Raw genomic sequence first — 17,951 nt, 5'->3', positions numbered from 1 at the left:
AGGGTTGAGGCACTCACCTTGCCTGGTACAGACCCCAATTCAAATCTGGAGCAGCATACATGGTCCCCTGAGGACCACAAGTGGTTGCTCCTGGCACTGCTAGTTGTGGCCCAAACAGCCCCCTCAAAATAAAAAAGGCTGTGGCATATTTACCTAATGGTCTATTATTTGGCTACCAGATTAAATCTTTTGTTGTTGTTGTTTTTGGAGGATACCAGGCATTGCTCAGGGCTAACTCCTGGCTCTTTGCTCAGGGATTACTCCTGGTGGGGCTCAGGGGACCTTCTGTGGTGCCAGGGACTGAACCTGGGTCCACTGTGTGCAAGGAAAGTGCCCTCCCTGCTGTCCTGTCTCTCCCCAAGAAGGAAAATCCTGCAGTTTGTGGCACCTTGGATGGAGCTGGAGGCATCATCGTATGGTGAAATCCATCTGAGAGAGCAGGACAAATAGATGAGCTTACTCGCTGTGGCACACAGACAAAACAAGGCAATGGATGATCAAATGACAAACTCCAGGTTGGACTGGGCACGGGAATTCCCAAGCAGAGAGGAGGGGTGGGAAAGAGAGGAAGGGATGAAGAGACCCAGATATGAGGGGAGAGAGGGTCAATGCCGGAGGGTCTTGGGCACTGCAACGTAGTGAAAGTGCCATAACTTTGTGCATCCACATCCTAAATGCTGGGGCTGGAGAGACCGGAGAGGAATGAAACACAAGATCTGGTTGGATCCCAGCATCCCACACATTTTCCTGAACACCAGGAGTGATCCCTGAACACAGAACCAGGAGTACCAGGTATGGCCTAAAACAACAAACAGCCACACCATATTTTAACACTACTGCAACCAAGTAATCTAAACTATGACTTAAAAGAAGGCAGGGCAGAGTGCTAGTATAGTGGGACAGTGTTTGCCTTGCACATAACCAACCCAGGTTCAATCCCTGGCATATCCCATATAGTCCCCCGTGCACTGTCAGAACTAATTTCTGAGTGCAGAGCCAGAAGTGACCCCTGAGCATCGCTGCTGGGTGTGACCCCGAAAAGCAAAAAGAAAAAAGAGGAGGAGGAGGAAAATAAGGAGGAGGGCGAAGAGAGTACAAAGGACTGGTTATATGCTTCACATGCCAGAGGCCCAGGGTTGATACCTGCACCCCATGGTCCCACAAGCACAGCTCGGAGCAAAAGTAATCTCCAAATACAGCTGGAAATAGTTAACACCACTCCACCCCCGGAAGTTCAAGGGGTTTGTGAAGTGCGGTCCCCAAATGACAAAATGCCAATAACCAAAACTAGAAATGATAGTTGATTGGGGATGGACGCATGCTTGTGTTGTCCAGGGGCTATTCCTGGCTGTGTGCTTGAGTGACCCCCGCAGTGCTGAGGGAGCAGGGAGGGAATGCAGCCACATATAAGCCAGTGCTTTATGTGCCTTATCTCCTGTACTATCTGCAGCCCCCAAAAACATTTAAAATAAGAAGTTAGGGGCTGGAGAGATAGCACAGTGGGTAGGGCGTTTGCCTTGCACGCGGCCGACCCGGGTTCAAATCCCAGCATCCCATATGGTCCCCTGAGCATGGCCGGGGTGATTCCTGATCGCAGAGCCAGGAGTGGCCCCTGTGCATTGCCAGGTGTGACCCAAAAAGCAAAAATAAAATAAAATAAAATAAGAAGTTAACCAGGGATAGTAAAGTGGGCAGGGTGTTTGCCAATCTGGGTTTGATCCCCAGCATCCCATATGGTGCCCCAGGAATGATTTTTGAGTGCAAAGCCAGGAGTAAGCCCTGAGCACTACTGGGTGTGACCCCCCCAAAGAAAACACAAACTAATCTCTGGGGGGCTAGAGCCTAGTACAGTGGTTAGGGTGCTTGCTATGTACACAGCTGACTCAGGTTCAAACCCTGGCATCCCATATGGTCCCTGAGGCGTGCCAGGAGTAAGCCCTGAGCACTGCCAATAGTGGTCCAAAACCTAAAAAAAGGACTAAACCTAAACCAATGGGTGGCCACGTGGCCTTGGTCAGGATCAACCCTACGCTTCCTAGTTAAGACCCAGCTGAAGGCCACAGGCTAGAGTGATCAGGAGGGGGGGTTCCTGAATAGCCCCCCACCTTGGGAAACTGCATGGCCCTTCCCACTGACGCAGATTAGGTCACTGATATTCATGGATGGGTTGACAGAACAGTCTGATCTGAGCACAAAGGCAGAGAGTGGGAATCCTGGCCTCAAGGGCCCGAGGTCTGCGATCCACACGCTCTGCCAGCCACCTGACACCTCTCCTGTGTGCCAAAGAATCACTGGACCACCTAGTTTCCCCCATACTGACGATTAAGCACAAGGCCAAGCTCTCATCATCCCGGTGGTGAATAAGCGTATCTGCGTCTGGTACCAGGTCTGGCCCCATGGAGTCCCAAGGGTCTCTCTGACCTCACAGATGCACACCCACCCCCTGTCCAGGACAATCCCTTTGCTCCATCTAACTCAGTGTTCGGATGGGAAGGGCTGGAGTCAGGACAGAGAACAGCAGGAGCGCACATGCCTTGCAAGTGCCAGACCCAGCTGGATTCTGCAATCACAGTCCCCTGAGCATCCCCAAAGGACCCAACCAACACTGCATCCCAGGCGCTTGCTCTGAACCAACAGTCCCTGATGGCTGACAACTGCCTAGAGGGGCTCCCTTGGGCCCCCCAACCTTTCAGGTCTCCTGAACAATTCTTGGAAAGCCCCTCACACCCCGAAAAAAATAAAAAAAGAGGCCTCACTGCCTCAACCAACCAGCAAAACGGCAGGCAACTGGTAACATTTCTGGGTCAATCTGTCTCGGCCCGAACACAGGCCTCCCTGCAGGGAACCTGGCCGCTCTGCCCATCTTCTGCTCCTTCAGTGGCCTTGAAAATATCAATGGTGGTCCTGCAGCCCCTTACCCTCTACCCGGCCCTCCCCTGTAGGCCTTCCACAGGGCTCTGGCTTTGTCCTCGGTCCTCTCCAGCTTCCAGAGGTCACAAAATGGCAGCCCGGTGGCCTCAGTCGACCCACAAGCGAATTTTGTTTGGTCCTTGCAATGTTTTTTTTTTTGCTTGAATTTGAGGGCTATCGGGCAGGTCAAGCCCTCTCCAAGTTCGCCATAGTCCCCATCGGGCCCTTGTATTACACATTTCCATCACCTGCCTGAGCTTTCCGGGGCCCGGCTGTACCCTCTGCTGCCAGGGAGCCTCACCCATCCCACCTGCACCTCCGAGGCCTCCTCCATCTGTTGCTGGCGCTCTGTCCATGTGCTGAGTCCCAGCCTCCCCCAGATTTCAGTTCTAAGGCAGGGCCCCTCAACTCAAATGCCTCCAAGGGCCAGGCGGGCCACATAAATGAGTGAACGAGGCAGGTCTAAGGAAAGTCGACGGCCAGAAATATAGTCAAATTGCATCTTTACTGAACTACGGTGAAGGCATGGAACAGAATACAAACAGGTATGATACTGGCGTTGTATATTTCAAATTCAAACTTGAAAAAATACAAATTGAAAAATAGAAATATTTAACTATGAAAAAATTTTTCTTCTCTCATCATTTCTTCTGCTCCTGTGATTTGAAGCTAAGAGGTGGCCACGACCCCTGCGACCCCTAGAACCTCGGTCGGGCCTTGGATTGCCCTGGGGAACATAGGCCGTGGCGAACCCGCCAAGGGCAGATTCCAGAATCCAGAGCTTCTCAGCATGTGTTGCTGGATTCAGTTTCGTAACGGAAAACAGCTGTTGCCAAGCACAGCGGCCCTCACACACGGAGCTTCGGGCCAACGAACGGACAGAGGGGCAGGGCCATGAACGACCAGAAGTCACTGCGGGGCTGGAACCGGTGCCCTAGGAACAGGGCCTATTGCACTGCGCGTTTCCAAAGCCAGCCACGCCTGTGCTCCTTGGAGCACGTTAGCCGACACGTTGGTCACTGTCACAAAGCCTTCCGGGGCAGGATGGGGGGAGTTTGGGCTCTCACCCCCTCGCCCCTACTTGGGTGAATACAGTCAGGTGATGTCATTTGACCAAGTGTTGTGGTCGCCTGGCCCACGGGTGCTCCCGGTCTGCCCAACACCATCATACATTCAAGTTGCTGTTTGTGAAAAGTCCTTGTGGAGACATGCGAGCATTCAGGAGAGCTGTGACCTCGACTGGGGCTGTCGCCAGCCTCCTCAGGGAAAGCCCAGGGGTGTTTTTGGCCTTCTGTGAGGGCCACTGGGTGGACAGCTATGCTCCCAGAGGCAGAGGGTCGGCCAGGTCACAGGCTTCTGGACAATACATCAAGTTGAGGGTGCCATCCACCTGCCTGAATTCAAGTAGTACAGGCGCAGCTGTCCATGGAGGGGGGTCTGCTTTGAACCCCTCTGTCCCAGCTCCAGATGGCCTGAGAAGTTCTCGGGTGACAGATGGTCTGATGCACACAGCTGCGTGAAGGAATTTGGACCTGGCAAATGGGCCACTTTGCCCCAGCGCGTACCTGCGCACAAGTCACTTCCCAGCGGTGGGCCGCCCTAGGCCCGCGTCACAGCCGTTCGGTCACACCCCAGTTCTTGACCCAGCGAATAAATAAAGCTAAACAGGTGACAAGGGTTCATGAGCAGCGACAGGAAAGGCCACAATGGATTGGATTCTTTCAGGAGAGTGGACTTGGACATCACTGGCCAGCTCTTCCACGCCACGGGCCGCCCGTGAGCAGGAGCCGCGTGGGCGCACACAGACCGGAGTGTCTGGTCCCCAGAGTCTCTTACGGCTCCTTAAAAAATTCGCCGCGTGCAGGAGGGGAATGCTCAGGGCGGCTCCAACGGGGCGCAAGGTGGGCTGGCAGCAGCCGCGCCTTGTCTGTCTATCACGGGCCCTGCAGTGCCCCTACTGACACTTGAGCCCCTTTTTCAGTTCATCGAGGATGGCGTCTCGCGTCTGCTCCGTGTACTGGTCGTAGCTCTTACTGTGCTTGGACTTGTAGTGGCGCCTCAGGTTGTACTCTTTCAACACAGACACGATTTTTTTGCATATTAAACAAGTAGGCATGCTCTTCACCTCCACAAAGAAATAGGCTCGCTCCCACTTTTCTCGGAACACGCCGCCCTCTCGCTCACGCTTGCGTTTAGGCACTTGTGGTAGAGACATGGGTACAAGAAAGGTTTCACTGTCCGCCGCGCGGCACCGGGCCCACCGCGGCACTGCCCCGGGCCCAAGGCCAGGATCCCCTGCCTCCCGGGGGGAGAGGGCGAGTGGGGAGAGCCAAGAGGGAGTGGTGGGGACTGTGGCGAACCAGGGAGCACGGCCCACAGAGGGGCGGCTCCAGCCCGTGACTGTGAGGCAGAAGGGCGGCCCCGGGTGCCAGACCTCCGGACTGGTGAAGGCCAGCCAAGACTGAAACTGTGTGTGCGAGTGCGTGTGCGTGTGTGCTCATGACCCTGAGTTTCACAACTAGCTTGGGATATCTCCTGCTCACCGGGAAGGCCACACAAAACTACAGAGCGGCCCCAGAGGGTCCCCCGGTTGCAACCTCTCTTCTGGGAAGGGGCCCAGGACACCACCTGTCATCAGCAGTCCCAGAGGTGAAAGCTGGTGGTCCAGGAGTGGACCACGTGCTGTGGGCTCATGTCTGACCACAGACACCTCCCACCCTCTCACCTCCAACTTGGAGGGTCCCAGGTCCCTTGCCTGACCGCAGCCCACTGGACCCCCCCCCCATTCCACCACCCAGCCCCATCCAACCCATCCAAAGCCCTAGAAGGTCCGAATGGGACCCGCCTGCCCCCTGCACCAAGGCCATCTCCGCTCTTGGGGCTCAAACAGCCAAACTCGACCATGCCCTGTGGCCTTGGCCCGAGTCACCTGGATTATCTCTCAGGCCACCATCCCCATGGCTTCCTCCTTCCTGCTCTCCCACACCAGATTCCAGGGGCTGGCCCTGATTCCAACCCCCAATTTCTTCCTGGGCCAGCCCCTAGGCTCACCCTTCTGCGTGGGCACCCCTCCCACAGTGTGTCACACAGCCTCCTACACTGGCCTGACTCTAGTCTTCTGCCCGACACATCTAGTGGGGCTTGCCCCACGTGGCTTCCCCTGCGTCCTCAGGACAAACGTGGAGCCACACACAGCCCTTATGCTGCTGCCCTTCAGCCCAGGTGACCACTCACCTTCCTTCCCAGCCTCACGGACTCCCACCTCTTCCGAGTCCCGCTGGGCCAGCAGCCCCTGTGGGCCAGCAGCCCCTGTGGGCCAGGGCTGCCTGCCTGCCTGTCCATCCCCCACCGGTCTGTCCATCTCCCACCCACTGGCCCCTACCTGCCTGCCCGTCCCCTACACGCTGACCCCCACCTGCCTGCTTGTCCCCCACCCGCTGCCCCCTACCTGCCTGCCCATCCCCGCCCACTGGCCTCTGCCTGCCTGCCCATCCCTCAATCACTGGACCCTGTCTGCCCATACCGTATCTGCTGGCCCCTGCCTACCCATCTGCCACCTGCTGACCCCTACCTGCCCATCTCCCACCTGCTGACCCCTGCCTGTCTGTCCGACACCTACTGGCCCCTGCCTGCCAGCCACCCCACAAAGTGCAGGCCCCCAGCCCGGGGCCTTAGGGAGTCTGAAGTGAGGGCTCCCCTCTGGCCTCTTCCTGCCCAATCCTGGGGGATGTCAGTGACGGGAGCCGGGGCGTGTGTTAAAAGGAACTTTATTGGGGGTCGGGGGTTCAGATGAGATCCATGAGGATGTCGTCCTCCATGACGCTGGGCTGCAGGCCCGGCTGGGGGACCGGGCCCCGGGGACCCCCGCTCAGCAGCATCTGACCTGGGGGGCAGTGGGGAAGGGACTGCATCTCCCACTAGGCCCTGGGGCCCTGGAGGGCCCTGGACCTGCTTCCTCCCTCCACCTGAGCACCCCACGCACTGTTCTAGAAAGCCCAGAAAGGTGGGGCGTGGCAGAGATGCCTCTGACCCCACTTGGCCACAAACGCACTGTCTCCCGTGAGCCTTTCGGGAGCCCTGCCCCTGACCTGTCTCTCTGACACTACAGTGTTTCCCGGACCCTGTGACGACAAGCACCGGGGGTCACACCTCTACCTCGCTAGGCCCATCAACCCCTGGACGAATTTCCCAGGCCTCAGAGGCCCCCCAGGACACACAAGCGGGCCCACTGCTCTCAAATCCCACTTCGCTTCCCAGAAGCCCTGGGCCTGGGGTCTGCAGGGCCCCTGTCCAAACCTCCACCCTCCCTGGGGCCCCCTTACCTGGCAGTGGAGCCCGGGGGGGAAGCTGAGCAGGCCAGGACTGGGCAGGCGGTGGGTGCAGGAGAGGGGGGCCCAGCTGAGGCTGCCCCAGGCCCTGGTGCGGTGGGGGCAGCAGTGCAGGGGCCCCTTGTGGCTGGAGGTGGTGGAGGGAGGCCTGAGGCGGGGGTACCCCAGTCTGGGGCTGAGGGAACAAAGAAAGTGGCTCAGAGGCTCCAGGAAAGTGTCCACCCCATGATCAAGAGGGTGTCATGTCCAGTAGATGGGGGCACAGGTGTCTGTCTTAGCTGCAGCCCACAGGACAAAGGGGGACCCTTGGCAGGCTCTGCTCACCCCCAGTGGAAGAGCTACCCCCCCTCCTGTGAGGCTTCGAAAATGGAACTCCCCTGGCCCGGGACCTCGGCTCCCGCTGCCTCGCCCCACGTCTCACCGGCGGCGGGTTGAGGAGGAGACTCCGAAGCTGGGGGTTGGCCCCCGGATTCTGGGGCCGAAGGATGGGTCCAGGAGGAGGGGGCCCAGGGGCTGCTCCTGGAGGGCCTTGGGGGCCGCCCTGGGGGGCCTGAGCAGCACCTTGGGTTGGGGGTTGCCCTGAGGCCGCAGTGGCCCCCACAGTGCCCTGAGGCTGGGGCTGAGGTGGGCGGAGCTGGAGCTGGTAGGGAGAGAGAGAGGTGAGGACAGAGACCCCCGACCTTACAGCCTGCACCCAGGTTGCTTCTCCCCACCCTGCCCCAGCCCTTGCCGTGCGGACCATGTTCCTCACCAGGTTCTGCGAGGGCCTTGCCTGGTCCTCCAGAATGGGGCCAAGCCCAGGGGGAGCCTGCTGGGCCCCCATCTGTATGGAGAGAGAGCAGGTCAGTGGCAAGCAGGGAGGGGCTGCATTAATTTTTTTTTTTTTTTTTTTTTTTTTGCTTTTTGGGTCACACCCGGCAATGCACAGGAGTCACTCCTGGCTCATGCACTCAAGAATTACTCCTGGCGGTGCTCGGGGAACCATATGGAATGCTGGGATTCGAACCCCGGTCGGCCATGTGCAAGGCAAACGCGCTACCCGCTGTGCTATTGCTCCAGCCCCAGAGGGGCTGCATTAGAGGCGCTGAGCTCTCAGGTAGATTCTGGGAGGAAGCGGCCACGTCTGTGGGGTGGTGGTGGATACTCATGGCCAATCCTGCAGACAATCAGCACTGATGGGGAGCTGAGGGAATAGCTCACACAGGTCTGGCATGGGGGAGCCCCTAGGACCACTGAGTGTGGCCCCAAAACAGATCAAAATAGAATGAAGAAGGGGCCTGAAGGAAACACTGAGACCAAGGAGAGTGTCTCAGGGAGGGTCAAGCCTGGCGCCAAGGCCTGGAGGATGGGGCTGAGGTCCTGCATCCTAGAGCAGGGTGCTGGGGTCCCGCGTCACGCACCCCGCGCTGCTGCTGCTGCTCCAGCTTCTGCTGCTGCACCTGCTTGTGGTTAGTGATGACCTGGCGGATGCCATTGACAAAGCCACTCTGGTCATAGGGGATGAGGCCCATGAAGATCTTCTTCTTGGACGAGTAGAGCAGCATGAGCACGCGCACCTCGCACGGGGCCGTGTGCGGAAAGTGCACGCAACCCGCCTGCAGACAGAGAGGTGTCACCAGCCATGGGCCGGGGCTGGTGCTGAGAGAAGAATGTGCTAGGCCTGGGGACTCAGGGACCTGGACACTGCTGATAGCCACGTGGGGGAGGGGAAGGCACAGCTTCGGCAGAGCTGGCCCCAAAAGCATGCACGTTGGGGCCCAGGCCTGACCAGGGAGGCGGTCCCAAGCAACCCCGGAGGTGTCAGGGGTGAGCTCACTGAGCCTGCAAGGCTGCAGCAGGGAGTGCCCAGCGCCTGAGTCCTGGCCATGGGAAAGCGCATGCACTGCCCACTGAGGGCGGAGGACCGGAAACGTGGAGAGAAAAGGGGCTGGGAGGGCCACGGGTCTCCCTGGACAGGGTCCACGTGAAGTCACTCTAGTTTCCTCTGTTTCAGTCCCCTCTGTTTTCTCTGCCTCCCCAAAAGTCCCCCGCCTCTCTCCCCTGTGGACAGAACCCCAATTCTGCCTGGGGCGGCACTGGGTCCTGCTCCCCCATGGTCTACCAGGCCAGAAGCCGGGCCCCAACTTCCTGCACCGAATCCAACAAGACTCCTGAGCTGCCAGAACCCTCAGGGAGCACATAAGAGGGGGAGAACCAGAGGGCCTGGCCTCAGCATCGGGACGACAAGTTTCCCGAAGAACCCTCCCCTCTATTTGTCAGCCTGTGTGCAACACAAATGCCTGAGACAGTGCTCAAACTGGGAAATGCCCCTCAGAAGCCCACTACCACAGGGGAAGGCCCCACACAGGGGTACACAAGATTCCCCCCTCTATAGGAACACCCCAGGAGACAAGAGGGCCCCTGGCTCCCCAGGTCGCCAAGCTTTCAGAGGATCACGGTCTCTGTGCCCCCAGAGAGGTCCTGAGGGAACCAACCCTGGGAACTCACAGACAGTGACACAACACAACATGCCAAAAGGCCTTGCTGGTCCCCACTATGGAAGCATCCTTAACACTGCTCTGAGGGTACAGGCAGGATTCCTAGAGGGGACCCAGCTGAGCCTGGCTCCAGGGACGACCATGGGGGTTGGGGGGACCTACAGATGGACAGATGGACAAGGTACAGTCCGTGCAATGCCTGGATTTCTACCACGGAGTTCACCTTCACCTGGCCTGAACTGAAACGGCTCATGAAAGTTCCAGTTCCAGGAGAACCTAAAGGAGCCTGGAATCTCCAAGCCCCCAATGCCAGAAATGGCCCCCTCAGACCCTGGCCTCGGGGATCCCCGCAGGGCTGAAGGAGACAGGAGAAGAGTATCCAAAACTCACGAAGCCGTTGCCCATGATGCGGTAGAGGCCTTTGAGGGACTCCAGATCCTTGTTGGTGAAATGGAACTGTACCATCCTCGAGTTCCGGAACAGAGGGCCCAGTGTGGTCTGGGGGAGGTGGAGCCATGTGAGGGCCCGGGCATGTGACAGGGGTGGGGCGGGGGAGAGGGATAGGACATATGAAAGCCATGTGGCAGGGAGAGGGACACTATATGAAAGACACGTGGCAGGAAGAAGGGGCAGGCACTTTAAAGGAGGGGGCAGTGAGTGAGTGTGTGTGTGTGTGTGTGTGTGTGTGTGTGTGTGTGTGTGTAAGGGGCAGGGCAAATAAATGGGGTGGGGCTAGAAGGGGCGGGGCCTGTGAAGCCATGGGTATGCAAGGGGCAGGGTATGGGGGGAAGGGGCGGGGCAACAGGCAGGCCCTCCTTCCCACTGACTCACCAGCAGTTGCTGGGGGATCAGCTGCATGATCAGCTTCTGGGGCCACTGCTCTGTCTTCCTGGGCGGGGGATCAGAGGCGGCCGCGTGGAAGTGTGAGTCCAGCCCCACCGATGCCCAACCCACCCTGCCCCACCCCCGTGGGTCACCTACAGGTTCTCGCCGTGGTTCACATAGACCTGGCAGGGCAGCGAGCGTGTGAGTTTGGTGTTGGCATCCACTGAGGCTGGTTTGGGTTTCTGCGGGGGGGGGGGGGGGGTGATGGGCATGTTCCAGGTAGAAGGGCTCTTGAGCCCCCGCATCCGCCACCCTGCCCAAACTGGGCTCTCCACACCTGCCCTCCACCCCCGTTTCAGTCTATAATTGAGTCGTCTTCAAACCGCAGGACGGTGGGGCCCCACCTCTGGCCCCCACCCCACAACCCTAGCACAATCTGTGACCACCCACAGTGGACCCCGACGCTCTGGACCACCCCGGTCCTCACCTGTACTCCCAACCCAGGACCCCCACCCACAGTGGCCCCCTCACCTCCTGCCACTCGAGGACCCCACTCCAGGCCAGCAGTTTGTTGGAGACCGACTGCTGCCCACCCAGGCCCGGGGCTCCCAGCTGCGCTGCTGCCGCTGGGCCACTCACGCCTGTAGGGGCCACTGCGCCCGCCTGCCAAGGGAAGGCGGGAGGTGAGGGCCGTCATCGTCACTGAGGGGCTGGCCCGAGGGCCCGGCCAGCAGAAAGGGGACGCAGATTCCCTCCTCTGGGCCCGAACACCACATGGCTGTGGGACCCCAAGTGTTTGGACTGTGGGACTTCGGGGATCTCAGTCCCATGACGTTCCGGACTTCCAGGATCCAAACCTGAGCAAACAGTTCACACGGGCACATCCTGCCACATCCCCCCCTCCGCCATGGCCCACAGGCTTGGGGAGCCCTTTTCAACCCCGCGCGGGGGCCGGGGGCTGAGGAGTGGGTGCTACCTACCATGCTGGCCGCACCGGGCTGTGCAGGAGGAGCGAGGCCTGGGCCCGTGGCCACAGTGGAAACCAGACTCGGCTGGGAGGCAGGGGGGGGCTTAGGGGCCCCGGGAGGCCCTGAGGGAAGCTGAGAACCTGCAGTCTGGCTGAAGGGGGGACCCACTCCTGGAGCCGCTTGCTGGAGAGCGTTGATGGGAGAGACTGGAAAGACAAAGGGGAGAGGTAGGGAGCTGGGGTCAGAGGGGCCCTGGCTGGCCCTGCCCCTCCACCCACTTCCCCTGGGACTCACAGCGGGGCCCCAGTCCAGCCTTCTGGTTCTTTGCAGCCTCCACGGCATTCTGGGCAGCCACCTGGGCAGCACTTAGGTTCCCGGGGACCTGAGGCACCGGGCAGAGGTTGGTGAGCACCAGGAAGCCTGACCCACCAGCTCTGATGCCACGGGTGTACAGGGTACCTGTGCCTGAGACGGACACACCCAGAGGCCCACCTTCCTGGTACCAGGGGAGACCCTTCTCACCCCCCACCCTCCAGATGCAGCCAGCTCTCTCCCAGGGGGCTGGGGCTCCCTCTTGGTGAGGCACCTACCTGATACTGCTGGGGGACAGGGGGCAGAGGCTGCTGGGGCACTGCTGCCAGTGAGGCGCCAGAGGTCGCGGCTGGAGGCAGCGGGCCAGGCTGCTTCTGCTGGAGGGGGCCTGGCGCTGAGCTACCGCCAACTGCGAGAAGATAGGATGAAGCAGTGAGGAGTTTAGGACAGGGCAGGAGACTCTCAGAGGGACAGCGAGTCCTGGGCAGGCTCACCTGGCAGCACCAGCCCCCGCACCAGCACCATGTGCCGCGGGTCCTGGCTCACGTCAGTGGGTGGCTGCAGCGGCTCCAGCAGGGCTGGGGGCGCCGCTTTCTCGAACAGGAGCCGCAAGGCGGGGAGCTTCCGGGGAGACACAATGGAGAAGTGGATGCCTTGCTGCAGAACAGGGGGATGGGCAGCCGTCAGGTCCAGGCTCAGCACCACTGCACTGGGCCAGGCTGAGCCCTAAACCCAGCTCCCATCAGGCTTGGCAACAGGGTAGCTGGAGTGCTGGCAAGAAGCCCAGGCCGCGGGCACAGGGGGCAGGGGACTCAGTGAGCGCGTGGCCGAGGCATCCAGGCCTCCTCCTCAGGCTCAAGGCACTCACCTCCCCAATCTTCTGCACGAGGCTCTCGGTGGTGTACCCTGAGTACGTGGTGCTCTCAACAGCAGGCAGCAGGTAGGGCGGCGAGTTGCAGATAAGGAGGCAGACGCGGTGCGTTTCCCCACTGCCAGGGAAAGGAAAGGCGTGAGGCTCTCCCACGGGGCTGGGCCGCAGAAGTCAAGAGGAATGCCCCACTGACAGCACGGGACCCTGGGGGCTCAGGGGGCGCTCAGTAGGCAGCAGGAGGAGGCAGGAGACCCCCTCCGAGCTGCAACCTTCCCAACAAGGACACGGGCGTTGCCCAGGGTCATCTGCAGCCCAGAGCCTACCCAGCCATGTATCAGGGGGGTGACAAGTCCCAGGTCAGACCAAGCCAACACCCCCTTCCCCCAACAGAAAGAGCCCGGGTGCCCACTCACATCTGCTCCCTCATCTTCTTGAAGTCGTCGAATAACTGCAGGGCTGTGCTGAGACCTTCGGCGATGAGGCTGCAGCTCTCGCCACCCCCGCCCATGAACCTACAGGGAGCCGGATGGAGTTGAGCCCCTCAGGACAGTGCTGATGCTACTGAGGCCCTGCTGACACCCCCCACATGAGCGGTCCCACCCCAAGAACAAGGGACATGGTCAAGTCCCAGGCCTGCTCACTCCCCAGGCACCCTCATCTGGGGACGGGGCTCCTGAAACTCCATCTAACCCGCACTCGACTGCATTTTCTGGTGGTGCCCAGGATGGAGACCAGGACCACTAAACTGCCTCCAGGCCCTATTTTGGGGGTTGAGGATCAGGAGGCACACCAGCAGTGCTCAGGGGCCACTTCATGCTGCTATGGGGACCAGGTGTGGTGGCAGAGACTGAATCGGGTCTGGAGCACCTCAGCCCTGTCCCATCTCTCCAGCCATATCTGCCGTGTATGCTGGCCGCTGCCCGTGCTGCCCACCCCCCAGGGACCCGTCGCCCCAGCCCAACAGAGACTCTCCTTATCCGTCCTGTGACCCAGCCTCTGCCCTATCACCAGCTGGTGTCCCCTTTTCTGGGAAGCCCTGCTTGCCTGCCACCTGATTTTAGGGTCCACTTGAGAAAATAGCACAAAGAACCCCCTCCCCGCCCAAGTAAATGAATGTGAGCCGCCAACTATGACCGGGAGCTAAGAGTTAGGATAACTGGTGACCCTGCGCCAACACCAGTTCCAAGAAAGCCAGGACTCTGCCCACTCGCACCATGGAGGAAGGAGGCCTCTGGCAGCAGCCTGGGGCTCTGGAGATGCCAGGGGCCATCTTCCTTCTCCCTGCAATTCCACCAACCGGGTCAGTGTCTGTGGGAGGGGACATGGGCCTCAGACAGGAATCCGGGAAAGCAGAGCTGGCCTAGTTCCCGAGCAGGAGCGTTCGGGACAAGATAAGAACTGCCCGAGTGCGAAGCAACGTGCTGACTGTGCACTCTGTGCCAGGTCTGCCTCCCGGCTCCCAGAAATGGGTATTGGGGGGCTGGATAGCTGCACCTGCCTTGAGAGAACAATGAAGACAGCTGAGCCTGAGGATTTTATCTGGCTGGAAGGATCCCTCTCCTGGCGGGCAGCTCCCAGCCTCTGCCTTCTCCGTTAAAAGTACCCTGTGTTCTAAGGGGGCTGGGCGCTGGAAGCAGGAGCAAGGCATTTCCTCTTATCTGCCCTGAACCCTCATTTTTAAAGGGTCTGGCAGCTTCTCCTGCCCTTGAGACACCCCAGGAGCATCAATGTTGGGGGGATTCCTCCCCAGAGCGAGATCACTTTTTCACTTTTGCAGCCACTGTCCCTAGAGGCCTCTTGCTGCAAACAACCCCCCCCCCAGCAGGAGAAAGCCCCGGTACAGTGGGGTGTGGGGGGCACCCCCAGGGAATGGATGCCGCTCGCCTGAATGCATGATCAAGACCCTGAAAAAAGAGCAAAGGTTCATGGAGCCCATTCAGGGCCATCTTTACTGACTTTCTACTTGCTTCTACCAAGTTTTCTGAGGGCCATCTTTGTGCCAAGTTCTGTGTGGGCTGAGAGCCCAAAGGACGCAGATCCGGGAGCCCGGAGTGCACATTCATTACTCAGGTCTTCCCTCCCACTGTCCTAGTGGTTCTTACTTGGGGGAAAAGCTCTCAGGAGACAGTTCTGTTTGAGACAGCTGAAAGAGAAGTGGCACCTGGGGGTGGAGGCCACCTGGCCCCGGACAACCCCCAATCACCCAGGCTTAGCAGCCAGAAGGGGCAGGCGGGAGCCCCATGGCCCAGCCCTTGCAAGGTCTGACTTGAGTCCAAGCACCACCAGGAGCCAGTGTGGCCGTTAACTGCCTCCAGTCACAAACCTGACCCTGAAAAAGAGCAAGTCCCAAAAATACTTGCTGCCCACAACGCTCTGAGCAGAGCCTGGACCCTGCACTGGGCGGCCTATGTGGGGCTTGGTAGAGCCTCCAGAAGCCACAAGCAAAGAACAAGGCGCCACACAGGGCACTGGACATGCGCACCCGTGCCCTTCTCTCAACTCAAGACATGCACGGCACTCCCGGATGGGCTCTGACATCAGCGCTGCTAGCCCCCCACGCCCTGCCTCACACTGAGGAACTGACCATGCATTCCGTCCACCCCAAAGCCATTGCCCGGTGTCCCAGACAGAACATGGCAGAGGCGAGGGCCAGTGACTCGGTCCAGGAGAGTGAAGGACCACTCTAGAAAGCGTGGGGGTATACTCCGGGACTCTTGTGGAGACTGAGAAGCAAACCACCAAGAACCCAGGCCACCAGTCATCAGGTGGCAAAGGTCACAGCTTTCACAAAGAGACCCTGAGTTATGCCACGCCTGTTCCAGAAACCGAGATAGGCAGGGCATTGTCTCCGGAATGAAGCTTTCAGGAATGTCAGCAATAAGTAACCGAAATCAGGACTTCTTTTTCTTAGGATTCGGGCTACTCAGGCCTTACTCCGTGCTCTATACTCTGGGGCCACTCCTGGGGGTGTACAGAGGCCCCTGTGAGGTAGCACAGAAGGAATCTGAGACTGCTGCATGCAAAGAAAGTATTTTAATGCCTATGCTTCCCTCTCCCAGGCCCTTGGAAGTACTGGACCCTGCATGCATTATATTCGGGGGGCAGGGCAGGAAAAGAATGAGAAGCTTCTGCCTGTAAGAACCTGAGTAATCGAAACTCCAATCCAATCCCTACATTAACAACTGAACTTAAAAGATGCCTCTCTAGAGGGTGGGGCGGGGCCATGGGGGCTATAGGGGGAGGAACCTGAGGACACTGGAGGCAGGAAGTTGACACGGGTGCTAAGATCAGTGCTGGACCACTCACTGTATGTCTAAAGTTCAACTACGAATCATCATCATCATCCCGTTGATCGTCGATTTGCTCAGTAACGTCTCCATTCGTCCTAGCCCTGAGATTTTAGCAGCCTCTCTTTACTCGTCCTTCCCAACGGTGCCGCATTGGAGGCTCTTTCAGGATCGGGGGAATGAGACCCATCATTGTTACCGGTTTTGACATATGAATACGCCACGGGGAGCTGGCCAGGCTCTCCCACGCATCAACTACGAATAACTTTGTGCTTTAATAAAAACTTAAACACAAACAAAAACCTTCCACTCACAGCCCATAGGGCTGGGTGCAGTCTGACCCCAGCAGCAGAAAGAGGAAGAGGAAGGTGAGACCAGGCAGGAGAGTCGCTAGGGAAGAGCCAGGAAGTCGTCACTTCCAATCCTTGGGCCACGACTTCCAATCCTTGGGCCCACATCCCAGAGTCCCCCCCCCCCCCCAAATGACTAAGGAACCCAAACACAATGCCCCTTGCCGGCATTCTGGGCAGAGTGGTTCCTGCTACTTCCAAACGCCCCTGCATCCCTTCCCCAGCCCTCACCCCAGAAGGCGACCCAAGCAGGGGAAAGAGCTCACTTAATGCCATCAAGCCAGGTGACAAACTCGTAGGCGCTGCTGGTAGGTGCATGACACTGTACGTAGGACTCGGGCGCGCAGTCCACCGTGTTGAACACCACGAGGCTGTACTGGGTGCCCCCATACTGGGAGGGGAGGGCAGAGAAACGTTTCGTGTGGGGTCCCAGATCTCTTCTTCTTCAGACCCGCCCCCACGCCTCCTCCCTCAGACTGGAGGATACAGCCTCGCAGTCCCTCCTCCCTCAGACGAGGGGTCCGGGCCACCAGCTCTTCGTCCATCACACCTCGCAGTGCAAACACCTCAGCCCCTACTCCCTCTGACTCAAAAGTCCATCCCCGAGCTTCTCAGCCCTCAGATCCAGGGGTGCAAGTGCCCAGGCCCTGCTCCCTCGGACCCCGGGGTCTAAGCTCCAGGCCCTGCTCCCTCCGACGCAGGAGCCTGACACCCGAGCTCCTCCCTGAGACCCAGGAGACCCCCCCACACCAGACTCACGTCTCCGCCGAAGTCCGTCTCAGCAGGAGGCCCGCCGTTAAAATACCTGCGCAGGTGGAAGCGAAAAGCGGGGTTCAGTAAGGCCCGAGGCCGTGGAAACCTACCGCCGGAAGGCGGGGCTGGCGTCGCGGAAGCGACACTCACTCGATGGCAGGGAGCAGGTAGTGCTTGCGGAGCCCCTCGAAGTACGGCCCCAAGTTGGCCGTGCCCTCGATCACAAACACCACGTCCGCCACGAGGCCCCCGGCGCGGGCCGGGCCCTCGGACCCGGGGACCATGCCCCGAGCGAGCGCCGCCACCGCCGCCGCCGCCACCGCGGAAGGAGCGGCAGTGCGCCTGCGCGGAGCGCCCCCCACCCCCGGAAGCTCGCGCTCCACGCCTGACGCGCCGGCGGCCATGTTTGTGCGGGGAAGTCGCCGTGCCTCGCTCGCGAGTGCGTCCCCCTTCGCACCTCCTGCGAGCGGGACGGAACGAGGCGACTCCCTTCGCAGAGCTGGTGCGGAAAATGGAGTGACTTCCTGCACGGTCCAGAGAGAAACCTGCTGAAAGCAGCGCGTCCTGCCGCCATCTTTGAGCGGGGCGCCAGTTTCTGACTCGGCCGCACGGGGCGGGGCTGGGGCCAGGTTGCTGCGCAACGCGCACGCAGCCCTTGTTTTCCAGCGAGATTAAGTTTCCGGTCAGGTCCTTTCGGGTGGCTGGCCGTGGTGGAGGAGGGTCGAGTGAACGGTCCAATCACAGCGTCAGCGACGGGGTTTCTAGGCAACCATGTCAGGGTGCCCTCGACTCTGCGGGGTGTGCCGCTGTTTTGTTTTGTTTTTTATTTCCAGAAAGAAGCCGAACTCCAGCCTAAGAGGAAGTTGCTAG

The 17,951-nt window shown here is 59.6% G+C and overlaps 1 protein-coding gene across 3 annotated transcripts; it reads right to left on the bottom strand.

Moving 5' to 3' along the window:
• Positions 1–3,456: 3,456 nt before the first annotated feature.
• On the bottom strand, positions 3,457–17,418 carry MED25 (mediator complex subunit 25). 3 transcript variants are annotated; one of them, XM_055145177.1, is made up of 18 exons: positions 17,232–17,418; positions 17,088–17,133; positions 16,595–16,719; positions 13,105–13,203; positions 12,689–12,809; positions 12,315–12,477; positions 12,099–12,229; positions 11,803–11,890; positions 11,521–11,714; positions 11,072–11,203; positions 10,697–10,782; positions 10,547–10,604; positions 10,106–10,213; positions 8,639–8,833; positions 7,990–8,061; positions 7,660–7,878; positions 7,233–7,413; positions 3,457–5,109 (listed from the first exon to the last, which is right to left on the bottom strand). In XM_055145177.1, the coding sequence occupies exons 1-18, from the start codon at positions 17,363–17,365 to the stop codon at positions 4,865–4,867; spliced, it is 2,397 nt and encodes a 798-aa protein (XP_055001152.1). In that variant the 5' UTR covers positions 17,366–17,418; the 3' UTR covers positions 3,457–4,864. The 3 variants fall into 3 exon arrangements, with proteins under 3 accessions (XP_055001152.1, XP_055001153.1, XP_004619909.1); XM_055145178.1 differs by having other exon boundaries at positions 3,457–4,980; XM_004619852.2 differs by lacking the exon at positions 3,457–5,109 and adding an exon at positions 6,661–6,793.
• Positions 17,419–17,951: the final 533 nt, after the last annotated feature.

Source organism: Sorex araneus, chromosome 8 (genome assembly GCF_027595985.1).
Source record: "Sorex araneus isolate mSorAra2 chromosome 8, mSorAra2.pri, whole genome shotgun sequence".
Classification (NCBI taxonomy): domain Eukaryota; kingdom Metazoa; phylum Chordata; class Mammalia; order Eulipotyphla; family Soricidae; genus Sorex; species Sorex araneus.
This window is presented reverse-complemented; position numbering and strand designations above follow the sequence as displayed.